Here is a 25,522-nt window from a genome sequence, read left to right on the forward strand (position 1 = left end):
TAAACATCCTGTTATAGAATGTTGAGTTTATATTTAATTATATTTAATTTATATTTATGTTTATATTAATTGACATGGGAAAGTCAAGTACAGTACTTCATGAAACTTTTCTGATGTCTCCCACATTCGAAACAGGGAGCCATGACAATTACCTCACTTTCACAACGATGATAAATATGTATCCTCCTGATATCATTTGATCATTGCTGTAATTTTAAGAGTTGAAAACAAATTCCATAAGAACATATTCAGTGAAATATGAAGTTTATATGTATTCATCTTTGAGAAGAGAAATATCAGATGATCATGTGAATTAAGAAGATCGTATTACCTTAATGATTAATATTATGAGTGATATCGTAGGCTAATGTATGCAGTTGTTAAGTAAATGGGTTTTATTATTCAGGCATGGATTTTAAAATATTATTGAGTGCCTGCTGTTTATTATGAACCATTTTAAGTGCTGAAGATACAGTAATAAATAAGATAGGCATTTCTGCTTTCGTGTAGCTTACATTCTAGCAATCAACAAAACTGAAGTTGATTCCCAACTCTCTTTTACCAATTGTGTAACCTGATGAAATGTATCTAATCCTATCATCTGATGCTCAGCCTCCTCACCTATGAAATGCAGATAACATCATCTACCTTATAGGATTATGGTGAGGATTCAGTGAGAGAGAAAAAGGACATAAAGTGCTTTAGCAGAGTATCTGGCACATAATAGATGTTCAGTAAATGGACAATGACGTTGCCATTGTCATTAACAGCAATTATCTTTAAATTATTGGTATATTTATTAATAGTAATTCTTTCATTACCAAAACATCTCACAAGAAGACATGAAATGTGAATCAACTATTTCTTTGATTTATTTATTTTAGATTATGTGAAAATGAAATGAGCACATATAGTTGTTTTTACATTCAACAAACCAAGAAATATTTGCCCACAAATAGAACACTTACCTTAGACTACCCAACCTTTGTTTCTTATGCATAGTGATTCAAGACCCTTTTAGAAGAAGCAAAGGCATCATACAAATCAATGTGTATTCATCGAGTTCCTCCGAAGTAAGAGACAATGTACCTAGAAATTAAGACTGTTGCCTGTCCTCAAGGAATATGCAATCCAGAGACAGTTGACCAGATAGGGCAGATATTGCTTCTGAATAAAAGAGGAGAAGGGATGATACCCACCGAAAGGTTTAAAAAGGATCTCCCGGCCAGGCATGGTGACTCACACCTGTAATCCCAGCACTTTGGGAGGCCAAGGCAGGCAGATCACCTGAGGTTGGAAGTTCGAGAACAGCCTGACCAACATGGAGAAACCCCATCTCCACCACAAATACAAAATTAGCCGGGCATGGTGCCACATGCCTGTAATCCCAGCTACTCGAGAGGCTGAGGTAGGAGAATTGCTTGAACCTGGAAGGCGGAGGTTGCAGTGAGCCAAGATCATGCCATTACACTGCAGCCTGGGCAACAAGAGCGAAACTCCATCTCAAAAAAAAAAACAAAGAAAGAAATCTCACCCATTACCTATTCACTACCCAATTTGCAAAATCACGAGAATAGCAATCTAGACTAGAGAGTATTTCTATTTGAGAATATATTATAGAAAGAAGACTTAAGCCTAGGAAAATTAAAGCTTAGGTATCCAGAAATTCATTTAAAAACTCTTAAAATTATGAATGATGTGGACGGAGCATAGACTTTTTATCAAAACTTGGCATCTGAGGTTTAGAGGCAATATATGGACTGAAGTGGCTTAGTATTTGGAAGAAAGAATTACAGGACAAATAAAATGAAATTCTCCTTTATATAGTTGTTAGTAGAGATGCTGAGGTTGATATCTTTGCCAGTAATGACTCTTTTCCACAAAACAGCACTAAGTATTCTTGTTAGAGAAGAAAATGCAGCTGACCCAGCATGGCATTTTCTTGTGTTTTTTGGAGGCATGAGAATAAATATGTATGAATAGCCATTTATACAAAGGTGATATACAAATGCCAAAAAGCATATGAAAAGATGTTCAAGGGTGGGTGTGGTGTCTCATGCCTGTAATCCCAACACTTTGGGAGGCCGAGGTGGGCAGATCACTTGAGGTCAGGAGTTCAAGACCACCCTGGCCAACATGGTGAAACCTCATCTCTACTAAAAGTACAAAAATTAACTGGGTATGGTGGCGGGTGCCTGTAGTCCCAGGTACTCAGAGTCTGAAGCAGGAGAATCACTTGAACCCAAGTGGCGGAGGTTGCAGTGAACCGAGATTGTACCACTGCACTCCAGTCTGGGTGACAGAACAAAACTCTGTCTCCAGGAAAAAAAAAAAAAAAAAAAAAAAAAAAAAAAAAAAAAAAGATGTTCAAAATCCCTATTCATCAAAGACATGCAAATCAAAACCACAATGAGATATTACCTCACACCCATTAGAATCATTACTATTAAAAAAAAAGAAGAAGAAAATTATAAGTTTTGGTGAAGAAATGGAGAAATTGGAACCCTTGTACATGGTTGGTGGCATTGTAAAGTAGAAATCGCTATGGAAAACAGTATGGAAGTTCCTCCGAAAAGTAAAAATAGAACTACTGTATGATCCAGCAGTCCTACTTCTAGGTGTTTATCCAAAAGAAATGAAAGCAGATCTCAAAGAGATATTTGTACACCTTCTATGTTTACAGAAGCACTATTCACAATAGCCAACAGGTGGAAGCAACCTAAGTGTCCATCAGTGGATGAATAGATAAACAAAATATGATACATACATATAAAAGAATATTATTTGGCCTTAAAAATGAGGGAAATCCTGTCAAATGCTACAATATGGATGAACTTAGAGAACATTATGTTAAGTGAAGTAAATCACAAAAACACAAATACTGTATGATTCCCCTTATATAAAGTATGTAAAGTAGTCAAAATCATAGAAACAAATAGCAGAATGGTGGTTGCTTGGAAGAGAATGGAAAGAATAATTGTTTAATGGTGATATAGTGTTTCAGATTTGCAAGGTGTAAAAGTTCCAGAGATCTATTGTATAACCATGCCAATAATATTTAACATTACTGAACTATACACTAAAAGAAAATTAACATGCTAAATTTTATGCCATATGCTTTTTATCACAATAAAAATTCATTTTATAATTTGTTTTTTTTTTTAAAAAAAATACCTAAATTCTACTATGCTATCTAAATATGGTTTGGTCCTATTAACTTGTAGTCTTGTTTTTAAAAACCCAATCTCAGCTTTTACTGGAAGCAAGTTGAATTCCTTCTTCTGGGTACAAAAGTAAGTCAAATGCTTATAGCCAAGGGAATATAGGTTTAGATATGTGTCTCATAAGAATGTTTACAAGATGTAAAAGAAAAAAATCATTGGTTATTTATACATCTGGTATTAGAAAGTCGTAGATTTCTATTTCCTATAGAATTTTAAGTGCCACATTAAATCACATTATTTAGTGCTAGCAGATACCCTCAGAATTATGTAGTATGAGGGGTTTAAAAATAGAGAGCACATTTTCCCCTTTTTTATAGATGATTTTAAAATCTGTATGGGGCATTTATTATATTCCCATTTACCACCACTGGGTCTCATCATTCTCGAAGTTGTTTTTTTTTTCAATTTCTTTATATGCCCATTTGCTTTTGGTAATATCTTGCCTTTCCTTTTTAAATTTGAACTTGAATATTAAAACAGATGTAAAGAAGAGTACTACTTACACATAAACTCTTGAACTGCATTTTTATCATTTGCTCTGTGGAAAAAAATCCAATTGTATGAAATTGATAGCAACATTTTAGTATATCCCCAGGTCCCCAGGGAAAAGCAATGTGCTTAGACAGATGATCTGATTTTATGAGCACATAGCTAACATCTAGCACTGAGCATTTGTCTTTATGCTCCTGCTTCTTTCAGGGACTATGAAAACACATTTAGGCACTAGTTTGACTTTCCAACAATGGACTGCAAAGCCTATGACAAAACACATCATTTGCATTGCTCTTTTTCGTGGTGCACAACAAAGTATAGACCACTTTCAGCATAGAATCTTAATCTGAGCTTGTTAATAAGAAAACAAGAACCTTAGTACATGAACTCATTTTATTATCTACCCTCGCTGAGAACCGTGATTTGGATTCCACTCAAATAAAAATTAGTTTAAATGTTGTTCTGCTGCAACTGTTGAATTTATTCATTATGCTGTAATATTTTACTTATGAAACTGCCTTTGGAAATCCTTTGGTGTACATCAGTATGAAATTACAGGGCTTAGGGATATTGATTATTGCTTGTAATTGCCATCATAATAACCAACAATTCCCTGCCTTTTTTTTTTTCCTTCCTTCTACCTCTTAATATTATACCAAACCAAATCAATATCCAACATATTGGAACACTTACATTGTCTCAAAAATCCAATTATTCTCCTTCATAAATATGCAAAAGATTGAAGATTTTATCTCCAAACACTGAGGAGCCTCATCCTGCTGGGTTTCTCCTTTATCCCATAGGACCACATCAGAGTGTTGCTATATCGAATCCGTAATATGACGTTTTGTCACCTCCAAAGTAACCACAGGGCAGGAGTGGGGAGGTAGGGAGGTTATATCACTACGCTGCCTATATAGTGCTACACTTCTTGCTCACTAGTAAATGAAATGGTCAAAGGGGATAAAACAGTCTGGGAGAGTTAAGCAGACATTAAAAAAGAAATTCATCTTTTTATGGTGCGGAGGAGGTTATTTATTTAAAAGCCTTAAAGTAACAGTACAATCAAATGAAAAGAGTACAACTAAGAGTCATTTATTCATTAAAATATACTTAATCTTATTATTATTTTTATATTGTTTATTCATTCTGGGGATAAATTAGGTGCCTTTTTAAGGTTCTCATCAACTAAAGGGTAATTTCTTTGTAATGCTTACCCATTCATCCAAAAGAGTTAAGACAGTCTTTAAAATTTACTAGAAGAACACTTGACATACAGAAGAATAGATGTGTATTATGTAGTTTGAACAGATAGTATTTGTTGGGCCCAGGTCAGTTAACCCAGATGATTAAAACCTGATGCTAATCTAGTGAAGACTGTGGTTGTCAGGTAGCATGGGGCAATGTAAATACACTATTTTGGAAGCCCCTGATTCCAGTTTCATTCATGCCATTAGCTAGCTAGGTTATTTTTAAGTAAGAAAGTTTCATTCTCTTGGCCTCAGTTTCCCTAACGTCAAAATGAGAGGGATGGGCTACTAGATGATTTCTGAGGGTCCCTTCCAACTCTGTGATTCTGTAGCCATCATTCTCACATTCTTGTTATTAGTCAAAAAAAGGAACATAATAGTGTGGCTCAATTAAACATCATCCTCATGCCAAATTCAACACAAAGCATACGTATTCTAGGCCTCAACAGGCCTGTATTCCCATCACAAACAATACACTATGCCATAGTGTATTGTTTAAGAGCAGTGACTCTGCAACCAGACTGCCTGGGTTTGAAACTCAGTTTAATCAATTAGTAGCTGTGGGGCCATGGAAAAGTGATGTAACCTCTCTGTGCTTTGATCATCTCTTCTGTAAAATAGAGATATTGACTGTAATAAAGTTGTTGTGAAGATTAAATAATATAATACTTTGTGAAGTATTTAGAGCAATGCCTGTCAAAAATAATCACTCAAATGTTATCTCTTACTAACATTATTATAATAATTACTATTATCACCACTCTACTCCTACTAAAGCTCTTTGGGTCTCAGTTCAGTCATCTAGAAGATTAGGATAATAGTATCAACTTCACAAACAAATAAGGATCAAAATAATGGAGATAAAGTGCCTAACTTGGAGCCCATCCCTTCTAGGCACTCATGTTAACTTAAATGGAACCAACTATTCCTGTGGTTAGTGTTATCCTGTAAGTGTTTTTGACTCCCTAATACTCATGAATCTTTTTTTAATCTTAGTTACAAAATCAATACAAGCTCAAGGCAGAAAAGTTCAGAAAATACCCCTACCATACAAAGGTAACACAAATTATTATTTTCCTGTGAACATTTGTACTTTTTTTCCTTTAAAAATTGAATAATGTTGCCCATACTCTTTTGAAGCCTTCCTTTTTTTGCTTGGCAATATCTGTAAACACTTTTCCCAGTGAATAGACAGTCATTTGCCACACAATTTCTAATGATTGTATAGTATTATATTATTTGTTTATAAAATAATTTACTTAATGAAATAGCAATTACTGGGCATTTAAATGTTTATTTTTTGCTATTGTAAATAACACTGCAATGAATGGCTTCTTATATGCATTGTCATATACATCATTTCCTAAGGAAAAATTTCTATAGCCATAATTATTGCATCAAAGAATAGGCATTTTAAAAGTCATCTGATACATAATGCCAAATTGCCCTCCAGAAAGACCTGTGAATCTGTACTCCCCTCAGCAACCCAGTCCTTTAAAACAATTTTAACCTCACGATACTGAAGCAAAATTCTGTATTGTGGGTATTTTCCATTAACATTCATGTAGGGTTGTTTTTTTATCCCTTTAAATACATATGCTTTTGTTCTTTAAATATGGAAGCTAGAAGTCAGTCTTAAAATGATGTTAGTAATTTATGCATTTCTGCATATGTTACATGTACAAGGTGATATTGGCTTTATGCTTAGTGAAATTTTTTGTTGTACATTAAAATGTAGCACTCGAATGTGTTTTATTTAGCAGTGTATTTTACTGCCCCAGGTAGTACGGTGGACTGCTTAAGATTAAAGACTTTGGTCAAGATGATGAATATGTTAATTATCCTGATCTGCTCCCTCTACGTGTATATGTATTGAAACAACACTATGTGATGCTGGTAGGCTGGGGGAAGTCCCCAAATGCTGGTGGGATCTTGACCACAGCTGGTGTCCAGGCTCTTGACACTGTTGCAAGAAAGAACTCAAGGACAAATTGGAAAATAGTGAAAGTATGGACATTTATTGCAAAGGGAGAAGTACACACTCAAGAAAAGGGAGTATAAGTGTACTCAAGAGAGAATCACCCACAAAGGAGTTTGGGGCTGCTACCTTTTTGGGTTTGTTTATTCAAGGGGTAGAATATTCATGAAAATTCCTGTAAAAAGGTGAAGATTTATCGGAACTGTGGTGCCACCCATTTTTACACCAAACATGGGTATTTCTGGAACTGTCATGGTGCTGGTGGGTTGCGTGATTTAGTATGTTAATGAGGATATAATGAAGTCCGAGGTGAAACCTAGGCCAAATCCCGCACCATGTTGGGTCCAGTCAGTCTTAGCCAGCTTGGTCCAAATCCTGTTTTTCAGGGTCTTAATAGCCCATAGCCTCTAATCATGTGAAACTGCTGCCTGGAATTTTTTTATTCTCCTGAAACCACCCTATATTATTCCTGTCTCATATGTACCCCCTTAAATATGTACAATTGTTATATATGTCAATTAAAGATAAAAAAAGAAAAGAAAAAAGTTTATGAAAAATGATTGGCCGGGCACAGTGGCTCATGCCTATAATCCTAGTACTTTAGGAGGCTGAGGCAGGCAGATTGCCTGAGCATAGGAGTTCAAGACCAGCCTGGGCAACATGGTGAAACCCCGTCTCTACTAAAATACAAAAAATTAGCCAGGCAGGGTGGCAGGTGCCTGTGGTCTCAGCTACTTGGAAGGCTGATACAAGAGAATCACTTGAACCTGGGAGGTGGAAGTTACAGTGAGCTGGAGTTACAGGCTAGAGTGCAGTGAGATCTGGAAGTTACAGGCTGGAGTGCAGTGAGATTGCGCCATTGCACTACAGCCTGGGTGACAGAGCAAGGCTTCGTCTCAAAAAAAGAAAAAAAAAAAAAAGATTAAGGACATTGGAACCCCAGTGACGTAGATTCTGATTCTAGCTCTGTCCTTCACTTGCTAGGTGAATTTGGGCAAGTTGTTTAACCTGTTTTGGTCTCCATTTCTGTAAAGGCACAATGAGGATAATATTACACACTATATCATATGAGTAAAGAGCAAATGAGATACTAATGAGTGTTCAGCACAACACTTGGCACTCAGCAAGTATAAAAGTACTTTTATTTATTTGTTGTACAAGTATAAAAGAAGTATATGCAATTTTATTTATTTATTTGTTTGTTTTTGGCAACTCCTTCCATGTGAATACATTACTACTGTTTACAAAATGCCCATATTACAATAGTCATGAATACTCAACGATCTTTCTTTAGTAATTCAAACATGACAGTAGCATGACTCTGTTTGCATGAAGTTCTACAAGAGGCAAAACAAATGTCTGGTGGGAAAAAAATGCAGAATAGTGGTTTCTCTGGGGATAGAAATAGGGATTTACCTAGAAAGGACAGAAGAGAACTTCTTGGGTTGATGGGAATGTTATACATCTTGATAGGGGTTTGGGTTGCATAGGTGACAGCATTTATCAAATCTCAGCAAATGTGCACATAAAACTGCACATTTTACTGTGCATAAATTTTACATTAAAATTTGTAAAAATATCAAAGTAGCTAATGTGAGTTAAAATATATGAAGGGAAGTATACTGATGTATGCAACATATTTCAAAATGCTTAAAAACTAAAAACTGGCCGGGTGCAGCGGCTCACGCCTGTAATCCTGGCACTTTGGGAGGCTAAGCGGGCAGATCACTAGGTCAAGAGATCGAGACCATCCTGGCCAACATGGTGAAACCCCATCTCTACTAAAAATACAAAAAGTAGCTGGGCATGGTGGCATGCACTGTAGTCCCAGCTACTTGGGAGGCTGAGGCAGGAGAATAGCTTGAACCTGGGAGGCAGAGGTTGCAGGAGCCGAGATCATGCCACTGCACTCCATCCTGGTGACGGAGCAAGATTCCATCTCAAAACAAAACCAACCAAACAAACAAAAACAAAAACAAAACAAAACTAAAAACTGACAGATGGAGAGAAGAATGGAGAAATGAATAAGTATGTGACAAAGTGAGTTCAGTCAAATGCTATCTGTGGAATCTAGTTAGTGAGTATATGGTTGTTTATTATAAAATTCTTTCAACTTGGCTGTATATTTGATAATTTTTATAAGATGTTGAATGAAAATATGACTGTGAAGCTAGTCTCTAAAGTTTAGTAGTGAGGATAATCTCAAACACTGGTGTCTAGGCCATACTAATGATCAAAATGCCTAATGATACATCTCTGGTTTTGAATCAACTCTTGATGATCATATTTAATGAAAGGGAAGGGTATAGTGTGTAACACCAAATGTGGAATGTTAGCACTCACTAGCCAGCAAATTGGGGAACACAAGGCCTGTTTCTTAAAGGTCTAGATTTAAAAACAAAACAAAACAAAAAGACAAAGAAAAGAAAGAGAATAACAAGGGCAATTTAGAATTACCTCTTAGGTATATGAAAATGTTGCTGAGCCCCATCCAGTTCCCTTGAGCTCAGCTATAGCATGATTGTTTGAAATTGATGGAGTTTGTGTTTTTGTAACTTGTAGCAACTGGCTTTGGTTTTTATAGCTCAAACTTGTGTTTCCCTTTCACAGGCATTTCCTGTTCAAACATGGATCTGGTTCCTCTGCGATCTTCAGTGCAGCCAGTCAGAACTACCCTCTGACATCCAATACCGTGTACTCGCCCCCTCCCAGGCCTCTTCCTCGAAGCACCTTTTCCCGACCTGCCTTTACCTTTAACAAACCTTACAGGTGCTGCAACTGGAAGTGCACAGCATTGAGCGCCACTGCAATCACAGTGACTTTGGCCTTGTTACTAGCCTATGTGATTGGTAAGTCTTTTTTGTCATGCCTCAGTTTTCTTCTTAATCAAAGTCTTGTTTTGCTTGTGGTGGGAATGGGGGGTTTTTCTCTCTATTCTGGAATGTACGAATTTGGACCTAGGCTTAGTATTATAACAAATTGATTTTCTTCTTCTTTTTTTTTCTTCCTAACCTTAAATACTGCTGAGGAGAGTAAGGAATGCTCTTTGAGAAGAAATATTTATACTACTAACACAGTCTTATTGATTGCAATTACTGTAGTTAACCATTTTCCCTACAATTAAAAGGTTGTTATGGTTTTCCCATTAGAAGTCATAAGTACCAATCTACAATAGCTTCTTAAATTATAGTTAAACAATAATACTGCTACGGAATTTTCAGGTAGCAATTTCATTAAAGCCCCAGTTATTTGGAAGCTATCAGAAAATTCAGTACATAATTTCTTCCCAAGATTCAGATTTTTACACTGTGACCAAAAAATGTATTCTTATTTCACTAGGTAAATGACTGCAAAATTGTGTGATTACTATGTCTTGAAAAGTAAAGCAGAGAGCAGTTATAAGGTGCTCTTTCCACTTTTAGGAAAAATGTTGTTGTTCTTGAGACACCCTGATTAAAGTCACCCTCATTTGGTAGCAAATTGTATTGATTTTTCTGGATGGCATTTTGTTGTGACTGAATATTAATTTACTTTCTTGAGTGGTTCTGCAGTCTAAAATGTAAGCTGACTTAAGAAATGTGTACATTTTGTGGCAGCACTATTCCTAGAATGAATAGAATATCATTGTAGAAAACAAATTCTATCCAGGTATATTCCTAGTAAATTATTTTCAGGTTTACCCCAGTTACCTAATTGAAGCATATCTACCCACTAAGACACAATGAATATGATTCTGAGTGGAAGATAAAAAGAGACTTAGACTTTCTTATAAGTAATAAAGTACATTTTGTTGATTCCCATTTATCTAAAATGAGAATAATCTAAAAGTTCACATAATGAGATTGTGTAGACATCATAGACCAGTGGATGGTAAGCAAATAAATGGCTATATTTTGTAGGGAGGTCACTGATGTTGTAAAAAGTATAGGATCATAGCCTGTGCTGATATTCATGATTCTCTCTTTTATATTTTCATCACATAAGCTGAATATATTTGAAAAATGCTTCTATTTAACATGGACGATATTATCCTATAATATCAAAACTGTGCCTTTTATCTCAGACATTTCAGGATAACCCAACATGTGTGTTTATTTGGTTTGTAGTGACCTGTAATGAGAAATACTGCTGAAGGGATGGAGGCAAAGGATGAGAAAGTCCTACAACTTAAACATGATTTTAATATATCAATCAAAATAAGGAATAATATAAAAAGTTTAAATACATTAGAGTCCCTTTAAAATGGTCTCGCTCAATTATGCTTAAACTTTTTTTATGGGTTATTTTCTATTAACTTTTACTATATTGAGAGGTAATGTTTTAGATACAAGCCCTAACCCTTGGTATAAAAAAGTTCAAGTAATAACAATCCTTTTATTTAGGTTTCTACCATGTTTAATACTAATTTTCTATTTAAATTTATTATTATGGCCACTCCCATATCAAATTTTTATTATATATTCTGAAACTTGTTTAACTTAGTTATATATTTATTCATTTCATCAGTAAAAATGGAACATTTCAGTTATTTCAAGGACTGTCTTTTTTAATAGAATAAACAATGGCCTATCAACTTGGCATGGAAACAAGATAGTATAGTTCAATAGTTATTAACACGGATTTTACAGACCTCTGCCACTTATTAGGCATGTTTCCTTGGGCAACCTTTTCAGGTCTCCATTTCCTCATCTGTAAAATAGGCTTAAAATCGTACCTATAGCATAGGATTGTTATAAGAATTAAATGAGTTAATATAAGTAAAGCACATGGAGTAGTGCCTGAAATATAGTAAGTAGCCTATAAATGTTAAATATTATCATTACTATTACCATTGTTACCATAATAATTATTATTCACAATTAAAATTCACTAGTTTCCAGAATTAACAATTTTGTTCGTGGCTGTATCTCAGCACCAAGAATAGTGCCTGGTACATATAAGCCCTTTCAGTAAAAGTTTGTTGAAAAAAATGAATTATGCTAAGCTCTTTACTTGTATTAGCTCATTGAATTCTCACAACAATCCTTAAGGATAGCTATCAATACGTATGTATTTTATAAATGGAGAAACTGAGGCACAACAAAGTTAAGAGGCCACATAGAGTGTTAAGAGGCCACTTTGGAGATTAAAGGGTACCTTGCTAAGAAATAAGGATGCTGAGCTTCAAGCCAAAGCAGACTGACTCTTGAGTGCTAGACCTTGCTGCTCTTCTAGCACTGAAGTAAACTTTATAACTTGTTTACTTCTCAGTCTACTGAATAAATCCACCAGATATTTTTTCTTATTAAATTACAAATTCAATTACATTTACCAAGTCATCTATTCCCATGGTGAGTGCCACTAAGATTGGTTGATTGGTAAGGAATATTTGTTGAAATCTTTTACTGGGAGATTTTTTAGATGCAGAAATGTCAGGCTAAATGCTGGCACAGTAACTTGAATGGGTACAATATGAGAAGATGTTTATGGCAAACACTGGAACTTTGTTCCTGGTTCTGTCATGAACTAGACAGTATGTGACTGGATAAGTCAGTAAAAATCTCTCTTGATTTATTCCATCTGTGCCATATTGGTGACCACCTCAGAAGAATAGAGTAAAAATTCATAAATAGGCATTCAGGTGAAAGATGGCACATAAGAGCTATAATATACAAGATGATTTTTAAATGGGTTTCTGTGGTTGAAATAAAAAAGTATTATATTTCAAAATATGAAACCATTTCATTCTTGACTATTGCTGAGTCTGTAAGTCATCATTTTTTTTCAATCCCTATTTTCAGTTGCTGTATAACCCAAGTAAAATCTTTCACTGAAACTACTTGCTGCTTCTGTTTCCCGTGCAAATTCCTTTCTGCTATTTCATTTTCCTCTATTATCCATTATATATAACCTTTAGATACTAATGGCTGTATGCTGTGCTGCCCTCAATCCACTAGGGGAAATCGCATCGATATCAATGGGACATCAATAGTCATTCTGTGCATTATAGCTCTGTAAGTGGTCATTGGAAAGCAGTGGAAATCTAGCACGTGAAAAGCCAGAGCTGAGTTGTTCAGCCAACCAGTCTTATCCCCACACCTACCCAGTATACCTTTTGGATCAGGGAAAAAAAGCATTTCTTTGAATAAGTTTTGAATTCAAAAAAGTTGGTGAAGAGAGGCATGGAAACATACTAACTATATACAGATACCATGGAATAGCTATTGTCATCACTTCCTCATAAATCTGTAATATTTTCCATCTGAATCAAAAAATATGTCCTTATGCTTCATCCTCTCTGATATTTTGACATCAGTGATGTATCAGTGCCAGTCAGAAGCACATTTGCTTGAATTTACAAATAAGTTATATGAAGTAGTAGTCAGGAAGGCAGATGACCATATGCAAGGTGTCAAGAGAAGGTGAGGTTAAGATACTTCATCAATGGTTGTGAAGGGCACAAACACAGCTTCTCTGGCAAACTTTGATGTTTTGATCAAGTTTCTTCACAGTCAGCAGATTGTATAAGAGGCTACAGAATCTCACATGCATAGAAACTCACATGAATACAGTATGCCTGGGGTCAAGTGCGCTGTTGCATTGAATGAGCTGAAGAGTAGGGGTTTCTGGCTCTCATACCCATTATCATTAGTTAATGACATGGATGATCCTTTTCCTTTGCTATGAGATTAGTAGCAATCCATACCACCTTCAGGGGATTCAGGTAGTATTCCAACTGTGCAGATGAAATAATTTCAGTCCATAAATTTTGTCATGACATACTATATAGCCTACATGTAGAAAGCTGACCACAATGGATATTAACAATATAGAACTAGAAGAGATAGAGTTTTGTACCCAGTTCTCTGATCCAAAGGTTAGAGATGAAACTATTCAAGAGGGCAAAGGGCCTACTTCACATAGCTCTCTGCAGCAAAATTCAATAGCACAGATTCAAGTGCTTTTTTTGCCTCTTTGCACTGGCCCAAATTGCCCTATTTTGGGGGTTTACTACAGTGGAGTAAAAGAGTGCTGAAAATGATAGAATGAAAGGAGTGGTTTGTGTTCATTTTGTCCGTCTCAAAAAGAAAGTGCAAATACCTCACTATACAGTGAAGAAATAAAGTGGAATGTGGCATGTTCTGACTTTGGAAAATTCAAGAACTTAGATTTTTTTAACAGAGAGGATAGAAATGGAGTTTTCCCCCATTAAATCTAAATATAAAATGTCCCCTCACACAGTATTTGCTAATTGTAGATAAATATGCTTACCAAAGCCCAACTCTTTCACTTATAGTACTAGCAACTTCATTAATGTTTCTGTGCCTACGTTTCCTCATCTATAAAATGGGAATGTTGATAATACTTTCTTCAAGGATTGTCTTTATAATTAAATGAGTTGAAGCTTGTAAAACACTCAGGACATTGCTTAGCATAGCTGAATAAAGACTAATGATAATTATTAGTGAAATAGAATTATTATGAAGATTATTTAGTTTGAGCTGAGGTAAGCATAATGAGGATATAATTCATCCTAACATGAACTGCTTTTGTTTCCCTTCTTTCCAAAGTCGTCTAAAACAATTTTTCAGAGCATGAATGTCTGTCTCACAAGAATCCTCTAATGAGTTTGTTGTTTCGTTCTGCCTGGTCTGAAATAGCTGTCACTTTGCCTTTATTTTACTAATATCCCTCTTCTATGATATTTTGACCCTTCAGATGGTTTTGTATTTTTATCTGAAGGCTATATCTAGGTTGAAACACATTTTCATTAAAATGCATTACAGCTTATAACATTCAAGAAATGACTCAGCATAAAATGCTAAAAAGCATTTCACATTATCCTATAGACCATTATCAATCCTTTTGGTGTCATGCTTAATACTTATTATTTCTTCCAATTCACTCTTATAGACCCAATCATGATAGTACTGACAGTTTTTGTATTAGCATTGACTTTTCCTCCTATTCACGAATCTACCAACCTTCTAGCAATGTCTCTAAGCAGGGATCTGGAAAATGGTGGTATAACTTCAGTCTAATTATAAATCTGCTATCCATGCATTTATCAGAACCTTTCTTTAAAAAAGATTTGTAGACTCTTCTTACATCACCTTTTGGTATAATATATTCCATAAGTTTTATCCCACCATGTTAAGTGGCACTCTTGTCTGCCATAAATAAAAGTATAAATCCAATCCAAATTAAACATGACATGATGAATCTATGTCAAATACAACTAATTTCTAGAATCAGAGTTAGGTCCTGCTGCTCAGACTAAGGGCATCTTGGTGAAAGGCAAATACCATACTTATTTTTTTTTCTTAGAACTCCAGAATGTTGTGTATTTAAGACACTGAGAAAGAGAAATAATTTATTGGGTGAACGAGTAGTAGATACTAAATATATGTATTGCATCAAGAGATTATTGTCTCAAGGAGAGGCAGTCACTCTACTAAGTACTTCTCATACAGCACTTTCTTAACCCGGCTAGGAAAATTAAAATGAGACTCTGTGAAATACATAAAGATCTACTGGAAGGCATAATAAAGGGGAACTGGACAGGAGGTTAGTCATTTTGGAGTTTTGCATGCTTAAGACATTTTAGAACAGGAAGAATCAATCATGCAAACTCAGACAAAAAAAAATTTCTCAAGAAATCTATGACTTCACAGTAAATAATTTGAATTCTATTTCATAAAGAAGAAATTTAGCTCCTATTTAACTCAGTTTCTCTCCACCCAAATTGTATATATAGTACATACATAGATATGTGAATATTTTAGACCCACATTGCATAAGTCGTTAAGCTATACTTACTCTGAAGTGAATAAGAATACACTAAATTAGAGCAATGGCTTTTAAACAGATGGCAGGTTAACCCATTTTAAACTTCAGAAATATGACTAAATTTTTATATAGAACAACCAGAGTGGGGAGGGCCAGATCACCAACAAAATATCTGATTTATCATAGTCAACACTAACAGGTGGCATCTTACAGGGTAGGGGCTTATCCATTTAGGGTTCAGCAATATTTGCTTCACAGAGAGGTTAAAAAGCATAATATGTTTTAATAAATACAGATATATTGCAATACCTGGGGAAGGAAAAAAGGAAAGATACAGAAAGGTGGCAGGAAATGAAGACGGTAAGCAGGAGCTGATTATGGAAGGCGTTTTAAGCCATGGTAAGGACCTTGAAATTTATTCCAAGAACAAATGGAGAGTTTTTGTGGTTTTTCATTAGGGCAAGACAATTATTTGCTCAGATTTACATTTAGAAAAATCACGCTAATGGCAGTATTGCAGTTGGGTTTGGCAGGCAGGATGATGGGTTTGTAAAATTGAAAACACGGAGATAAATTAGAAGACTATAATAGTAATACAGATGAGTGATAGTGAGAGCATAAACTTCTGGGAATGGAGGAGGAGGAGATGGAATGGAGAAATATTTAAATGATAAAACTCACTTGACTTAGTGACTAATAAGATGTATCAGGAGAGAGAACGGTGTTATCTGGCTTAGGAACTGGGTAGATGGTGATGCTATTAGTCAAGATAGATAACAAATGGAAGGAAGAGGCTTAAGGGTGAAAATGGACATACACGTAGAGACACCTAGAACATTATCAAATATTTGGTGCTGAAACTTTGGAGGTAACTACCTTTGAGGACACCAAAATCATGGGAGTAGGAAGGAAATAGTAGCATGAAGACTGAGACTCTGGGAAATACTGGTATTCAAGAAGCCCAGGGAAAAGGAATCTGTTAAGAAGACTATGAAGAAACAACTAGAAAGATTGGAAGAAAACATTCAATGATGAAGATAAAATAGTGGCTCTCAATGTGTGGTCTAGCAACAACTAGGAATTTCAAGACCTGTCAAAACATCTATGAAGTAAAACTGTTTTCATAATACCATAAAAGTATTATTTATCTCTTTTACTGTAATTCTCTCAGGAGTGTATAGTGCAGTTTTTCAGAGACCACATGACATGTGAAATCACAAGAATTTGCATGCAAAAGTAGCTATGAGAGTCCACCTGTTTTTCATTAAGCCAAACATGAAAGAGATCTTCAAAAATGTAAAACAATGCCACTCTTCTCACTAATTTTTTGAGTTTTGCAAAATACTGTAATTATTTATTACAAAATGTGTCATTTATGTTAAAATGAAATGGTATCTATATATTCAATAAATTAATAAATATTTAAAAATTTATCAATTTTAATTTCTAATATAGATATAACTCATGTCACCAAAAGCTCTTTGGCATCTTCAGTGATTTTTAAGGGCAATAAAGAAGTACTAAGACTAAAACATTTGTAAAGGGCTGAGGTAGAGAAGCTGAGTACATAGTGTTTCAAGAAGAGTAATTAAGGACTATTTATTATTTGAATCAAGGTGAAGGCTTCTAAGGCAAGTTCAGCAAGAAGACAAAAAGGATAAGGACATATAGTTGCTGATGACAAAGTTTTTGCAGTGATCAGCCAAAGAATAAAATTTAGGAAGGAAGAATAACAGAGCAAGGAAGCTGATGGCATGGGAAACAAGAGATGGGCCCAAGTGTCTAGAGATCTTCATGATATTATAGGGGAGTTATGCTGTGAGCGAGCTGAAAAGCCAAGAAAAGATGGACAGAGAGGAATTTTAGATTTCTATTTAGATCTATGGGAATTTTAGATTTCATACTCAGAGCAGAAAAATGTGATTCTTCTATATATTTTGGACCTAGTTAAGGAATAGGGATGAGGAGTTCCTTCCAGATGAATCATTTGTTCATGGAAGGCTAGATTCTTGTCTAGATATGATCCCACAAGGTAGTCTTTCCTGGGTAGACTTATAAGCCCATTAACAAATTATACCAAAGTACAGATAGCGTTTAAATAATAGCACTACTTTATATCGGATCCTCCATACAGGCAAGACCCACGTGGAATTTCAGATTACAGTGTAACATCTCAGGAACACCTTCCTTGGGGCTACTACTCCTCTCTATGGGTCAGTAATGAACAAATTAAGAGGATCCAAGATGGCCCACTGTAATTTTCTACTGGTCAAAGTCTCATCAAAGCGTTGCCAGTCTAATTAACGTTGACCTTATGTACCGTGTTATAGTTAACTTCTAGAATAATTGTTATGTCAAGAGTTTCTAAGGAAGGGCCTCACAAATGTTTGATTATTGGGTTGGATGTGACAATGGGAAATTCTTTTTTTTTTTTTTTTTTTTTTTTTTTTTTTTTAAATTTATTTATTATTATTAAACTTCAAGTTGTAGGGTACATGTGCACAACGTGCAGGTTTGCTACATATGTATACTTGTGCCATGTTGGTGTGCTGCACCCATCAACTCGTCATTTACATCAGGTATAACTCCCAATGCAATCCCTCCCCCCTCCCCCCTCCCCATGATAGGCCCCGGTGTGTGATGTTCCCCTTCCCGAGTCCAAGTGATCTCATTGTTCAGTTCCCACCTACGAGTGAGAACATGCGGTGTTTGGTTTTCTGTTCTTGTGATAGTTTGCTAAGAATGATGGTTTCCAGCTGCATCCATGTCCCTACAAAGGACACAATGGGAAATTCTTAACAGGAAGAAAAGACATATGATCTGGCACTTTGAAAAGAACTCTTGCTTCTATTTCATTTGGTTCATATTAAAGGAGCTTTCCTGATCAAATGATCAGGAAACTGTAGGCTAGCATATATACATAGAATACTAGAGGAAGTAGTTGAGCTCTCAGATAAACTAGCTGTGGCTCTGGTCAAAAATGAATAGAAATGTGATTTTTGACTGCAACCATTCTGTGCTACACAGACAAAGCAGACTTCGCTCTTTGGTAATCATAGGTTTCATTAAATCAAATAGCCCATTATTCAACATTCTTAATTCAGTTTTGCCCTTTGTTCACTTAAGAATCTACATTTCCTTTGATTTTGAACTTTAATTTTAATTAAGCATAGATATTAAATATGGCAAATAACAATAATGCAATATTTTTTATATATCATATCCACAAATACTTTGCAGAATTAACTAATAAAATTATGGAGTTAAATGAAAATAGCATTAAATAAAGAGAGCAGATAAAAGATTTTGGATTTTACTCATAAAAAGCAGCTAAGTTAATACTAGTTGTACAATGCGTAAGAGAGAGAGGAGAGAGAGAAAGGGAGAGAGAGAGAGAGATACCAGCTGTCAAGAAACTAGGGACAAGTATATTGTACTATGAAAGAAAGTAGAAATTTTTGAAATGGAGTGGTTTTGTTAAAGATCATGTGCTACCTCCAGATGTAGAAACCTATTGAACCCTAATCCTCTGAAGCTAACAAAGAGTTCACTGGTTTTTGTACCACCTAGCAGAGAGTCAAGAAGGTTTTCTTTTTTAAATGTCTGATTGTGGTGGTAAATCTAGCCTCAATCAGTCCATAAGTAGTTAAAGAGTCAGATGACTTTTGAACCTAATTGAACTATTTGGCTTTTTGGAGGTGAAAGTTCTTATACCAGTGGGAAAATGTAAAGGACTGGAAATATTCAATGCTACTCCAGGCTATAATAGCACCTGCTTCAATATTATCTCATAGGATGTTGTAGAGATAGCAACTGCTTAAGATTTACCAACATAGGAGACTGTGGGAGTATTTGAAAGCCAGATGGTACAAATAGATCCTTTCTTTGTCAAGCCTAAAACACAGCCTGTTCTAAGACTGTACAAAACCCAAACAAACCATTAGTATCTTTGGTTTCTCTTCCTGCCTCTGTATGTTTATAGTTTGGTTTCTCTGAACAAATTCTGCCATTATGTAACTTGGGTGAGCCATCATATAAATCTTTTTGCTGATAGGCAACAATCTAGTCATTTGAATGAATGAACTATTAAATGTAGAACCCACTAACTAGAAGGGAAAAAAAACCCACTAAATTTTAAAAATAAGAGGTTCAATGGGCAATCACAGTTAAATAAACTTTCAAAAAATGATAAAATGAAGACTATGGAGTCCAGGGGTAGGGACATATTTTGGCCTAAAAGAAGCATAATTCATTGTTAGCATGCATAGCAAATTAAAGAATATAGTCCTATTTTTATAGGCAATTACAGTGCATATGTCTTTTGTGATTTGAGTAGGTAGGAAAGAAATAAAAATATTTGGATTACTCACTGACTGTCTCAGTAGCATTCTCGCTAATGAGGCTGAGGTCATGGGCTCAGTTACTATTTCAATCTGTCGGTTCAGTTCTGTTCTGTTTCATTACCAAAGCCCATAGTCTCAATCTCCCTTTGTGTTTCCCTCCCCAAATCAGGAACTTAGTCCTGTCTTCTACTCCCTAACAAAACCTGAATTCAGAATTGAATCTTATGTCAAGAGGTTTTACATAAAATTTCTTGTTTCTCTTTAAAAATAGATCTGGCATCCCTGGCCCTGCATTCTCCCATTTCCCTATGCATTTATTGAGTACCTACTATATGTCAAGTATTATTTCAGTCTTTGGTGTCGCAAAAATAGTATGAGAACCGTTAACTGGGGCTAAATAGGACCATGAATGCTCCAGTCCATCAAATACCCATCCTACTCGCTTCACTCTTTTATATCATCTGCCTTCCTTCTATGTAGATATTTAAGCCTGAAGCCACGTAATAAGATAATTCACACTGAGGTGTAAATGGCTATAACAAAGATAAGTGTATTACATCTCCGTTAGGTAATTTGCGCTTTATCAGGAGACAAAGTCTTAATTCTAAAAAAGTCTAAGTTCTGCAATTAGAGTCAACTCAGAAGTTGAACTATATTTGCCATCACTACTTTAAGCCAAAGAAGTGAGATACTCACTATGAATTTCCAAGCCTTAAAAATCTAGGTGGAGAAATTATGTGAAGGGCAGGAAAACATGCCTAATAATACAACACAATCACTCTGTTAGTACATCTGGATTTATCCACAGTTACAAATCATGGCCCTAACCATGGATGATTCTCTCATAGATGCATGGAACTGAACATAAAGAACAGCACACAGTAAAATTATATTTCATACCCATTATTAGAGACTTGTTTCAAATGAATGTGTTATAGATACTAGGTACACAATGTTCAGGTATGTGTGCCTGCATATGTATTACATAAATGTAAAAATAAATATTAACAGTGAGTTCTGAGTTCCCATAGGGTAACATTGGCCTTTTAAATCCAAATCTCTCCATTCCCTTATTCAAAAAGAAATTCAAATGCACAAGAGAAGGAAGTAAAACCTCCTGTAACCCACTCAATAACATAAATAGGAGACAGATAATTCCACAAACTTCAAATTACACATAGGTAGAGAAATAAGCACCCAAATTACACAGAGTTATCTCTGCAGCCCACACCAGGACTGAGAGTCAGATAGAGGCTGAATGGAAAAGAAGATATGAGAGCTAGGGTCCAGCTATGGCAGAATTGATCAAATTACTCCCATTAAAAAGAATTACTCCCGTTAAAAAATTGTCTGAACAATCTCAGACCTGGTATATGAGAGCAATGGCTACTGAAAATTAAAAGGAATGTGCTTTAAAGTTCACAGAAGTAAAGTTGGTAGCCTTGGGAAGGCACAACCTCGGAGGACATGGGATCATTAACTGGGAAGAGATGTCCCTTGGAGGTTTGGTGGTAAAGAGAAAGAAGAAAGCAAGAGATATAATTTCAGGATACAGCAAAAATAAAAGTGAATCACAAAATTAAGCGATCTACCAAACCCCCTACCCAAAAGGCATTATTGATTTTTAAAAGCTACACTTTAATAAGAACTAATAATTATAGTAATCTAATAAGTCACCAAACTCCTGATTCCTATTTACATACAACTCCTATTACTGGTCCAGAAAACTAAAATATTTCAGAATGAACATAAAAGGGAGACAACACCTACACAAAGCTCTGTAAGAAGGAACTAGAAAATAAGAATTAATCATTTCACTTGATTAAAAAATAACTTAATAGCCAACCCCAAAGCAGAAAAAAACAACAATAAAACATCTCGGTCCTAATAAAGAAGCCTTAAACAAACATTTGAAGATGTAAAAAAGGCTCAAATGGTAAAGTTTAAAACTCAGAACAGAAATGTACAAAATGAGAGTTGACTAAACTCAGGAAATAATTTGAAGAAAAAGATAAACCCATCATGAAAATGAATACTATACTGACTGATGACAAAGGGAGAAAAGATATTAAAATGAAAAAGATGCAATGATGAAAGGCACTTTAATAGCAAAGGGAATGAATTTGAAATAAAGAAAGAAGTGTAAGAAAAAATTAGAGAAAATAATTATTGTAGAAGATAGTCAAAGAAATACAAACTACATATAATTATATTAATGGTTCCCAAAGAAGAAAAACAAAACAATGAAATAGAACTAATATTTAAAACTATAATCAAAGAAAATTTTCCGGAAATAATAGGCCTGACTGTAAGTATTGAAGGGCACAACCTTTAATACCTTGGAATTACCTCCAAGTACCTTCAAAAACTGACTCAAAACCATCAACTCCAAGTCATGTGCTACTAAAAATATTAAACTTAAATTCTTATTTATAATCATCCCTAGGCCTTGTAGTGGGAGGAATCATTTGTGAAAGAAAGAAAATCAGATTGACATTAGACATCTTGACAACAGACAAAGCAAGGTAACAGTAGAGCAATATTTTCTTTTTTTTTTTTTTTTTTTTTTTTTTTTGAGATGGAGTTTCGGTCTTGTTGCCCAAGCTGGAGTGGAATGGCACGATCTTGGCTTACTGCAAACTCCACCTCCCGAGTTCAAGTGATTCTCCTGCCTCAGCCTCCTGAGTAACTGGGATTACAGGCATGCATCACCACGCCTGGCTAATTTTTTGTATTTTTAGTAGAGACAGGGCTTCTCCATGTTGGAAGGGCTGGTCTCGAACTCCCGACCTCATGTGATCCACCTGCCTCGGACTCCCAAAGTCCTAGGATTAGAGGCATGAGCCACCATGCCCGGCCAGAATTTTCAAATAACTCGAGTATGAGCCGAGGATTTTATTCAAACCAGTTATTCTTTAATTATTAAGGATATAGAAAAATATTTTAAACACGAAAGAACTCAGAGAATACTATACTCATAAGCCCTACTAGATTAGGAAATTTTGACCCACCACTTTCAGTTCAAGACATGTTAGGTGGACAAAACATAGTAAATATATAGAAGAAGACCTAAGAAAACAAAATCAATAAGATAGATCCTTTTTTATGTATTATAATAGTAATTCTTAATAATATTTTAACTTTTAGTTTCAGGGGTACATGTGCAGGTTTGTTCCATAAGTAAATTGTGTGTCAAGGGGGTTTGATATACAGATTATTTTGTCACCCAGGTAATAAGCATAGTACCTGATAAGTAGTTTTTCAATTCTCATCTTTCTCCACTCTCCACCCTCAAGTAGGTCCCGGTGCCTCTTTCTCCCTTCTTTGTGAACATGTGTACTCAATGTTTAGCTCCCACTTATAAGGGAGAATATTTGGTCAAGATAGATCGTATGGCTATGTATTGAACTTAACACCCGGATATTAGAGAATATACCTTCTTATCAAGGTTTCATAAAACATTCACAAAATTTGAGCAAATATTAGGTAACAACTCAGTGAGTTTCATAAGTCAGAAACAATACAAACATCATTACCAGATTATGGTGAAATGAAAGTACAAATTAATAAGAATACTTAAATACCAGAAAAGCCCTTCCATCTGTAATTTTTTAAAATTTTAAACAATTCTTGTGTATAAGGGGAAATAAAACATAAAATTTTTAAATATCTAAGAAAAAATTATAATGAACACACCACATGTTGAAATACTATTAAACCTTGTATAAGATGAAAATTCACATCAATAAAATGAAACAAAACAAATCTGAAAAATCAATAAAATAAACTAAAAGAAAACACAAGAAAGGAAATAAGAAAAATACAGCAGAAATTAATGGAGTAAGAAACAAAAATAATAGAAAGATAAATAAAATAGTGTTAAAAATTAACAAGTAGGCAGAACACAAATAATCTGAAATCAAGAGAAAAGGGGGAAATATATACAAAGTAAGAAATGAGGAGAAATAACTATTGAAGCAGAGGCAAGTTTTAAAAAACTATAAGTGGCAACTTTTCATGAATATTTTTGATAATGATTGAGCCATTTTTTATAGCCACTAGCAATGTATGAACGTGTTTATGTCTCCATGGATGTTGCCATCAAACTGTGCTGCAAGCTTTTGAATCATCAGTTTGACAGGTTAGAAATAATATCTTAGTGTAGTTTTCTTTTGTTTCTCTCTTAAGAAAAAGTAAGGTTGACTATCTTTTCATATTTTTAAGGATCTTTTTTGTTACCTGTGTGCTCATATCTTTTGCCTTTTTTTCCATTTTCTTTTTCTCTTCTTTGTCTCAAATTTTAAGAGTTTAAGAAGAGTCATTATTTTGAATACATAACTAACTATATACCCTCAGGGAAATATATTCAAAGGACAAAAACACAAACTTTGAACTTTACCTCGTAGGCTCATGGCTAGTAATGGTTTTGCTATAATAATTCCAATACTGTTTTGTGCGTCTTATAGGATAAGCAAACAGATAAATATATTGATGTTACTGGGAACAAGATTCATTGTGTGGAAAAGGAAATAAAAATATGAAATGAGGAAGAAGAACTCTGAAGTGCTGAATTAGAATTGGGGAGATTATATATATATATAATATATATATATGAGCTTGTGCTTTTCAAACTGTGCATATATGCATGTCTTTGTTTGTGCTGCTATAAAGGAATGCCTGAGGCTAGATAATTTATAAAGAAAAGAGGTTTATTTGGCTCATGGTTCTGCAGGCTTTACAAGAAGCATAGCACAGGATCTGTATCTGGTGAGGGCCTCAAAGCCCTTCCACTCATCATGGAAGAAGAAGGGGAGCCAGTGTGTGCAGAGATCACAAGGCAAGAGAGGCAAGAGAGAAGGGAGGGAGGTGCCAGGGTCTTTTTAACAATCAGCTCTTGCAAGAACTAATAGAACAAGAAGAGAACTCACTTATTACTGCCAGGATAGCACCAAACCATTTTTGAGGAATCCACTCACACGACTCAAACACTTTTCATTAGGCCCCACCTTCAACATTTGGAATCAAATTTCAACCTGAGATTTGGAGGTGGTCAAGCATCCAAACTATAGCAATCCAGATATATGTGTGTATACACACACACACACACACATGAACAAAGCAGGTTATAAAATTAAAAATTTTGTTATTTGTTTGTATATTTCTAGTCTGTTCCCTGAAAGGACTTAAAAGCAATAACACCTCAGTAGTAATTAATACACCTTATACCCAAACTTTGATTTCTGAATACATTTCCTACCAAAATCTCCTTGAAGGATTAGCTGTTTCTAGGTCTGTGGCAGCAAAAGTAAGTATAAGGTAAGCCTGGGATATCTTGTGCTAGAAAGCAAGGAAGTATTCAGGCACGTCAAAATGACACAGGAGCCAACTTGAAGGGATTTCCATTGGCCAAATTTGAGTGTCAGAAAGAAGAATTATGGTAATTGACTATACACTGAACAACAAAAA

At 35.0% G+C, this 25,522-nt stretch overlaps 1 protein-coding gene across 1 annotated transcript in view; it reads left to right on the forward strand.

Moving 5' to 3' along the window:
- The window catches only part of TENM1 (teneurin transmembrane protein 1), a 497,338-nt gene that overhangs the window by 151,313 nt on the left and 320,503 nt on the right, over window positions 1-25,522 (forward strand). The window contains exon 3 of the mRNA XM_037988761.2: window positions 9,555-9,793. Within this exon, the coding sequence (XP_037844689.2) occupies window positions 9,555-9,793 (239 nt within the window). The remainder of the gene's footprint in view (window positions 1-9,554; window positions 9,794-25,522) is intronic.

The sequence above is a fragment of the Chlorocebus sabaeus genome, chromosome X (genome assembly GCF_047675955.1).
Source record: "Chlorocebus sabaeus isolate Y175 chromosome X, mChlSab1.0.hap1, whole genome shotgun sequence".
In the NCBI taxonomy this organism is placed as follows: Eukaryota; Metazoa; Chordata; class Mammalia; order Primates; family Cercopithecidae; genus Chlorocebus; species Chlorocebus sabaeus.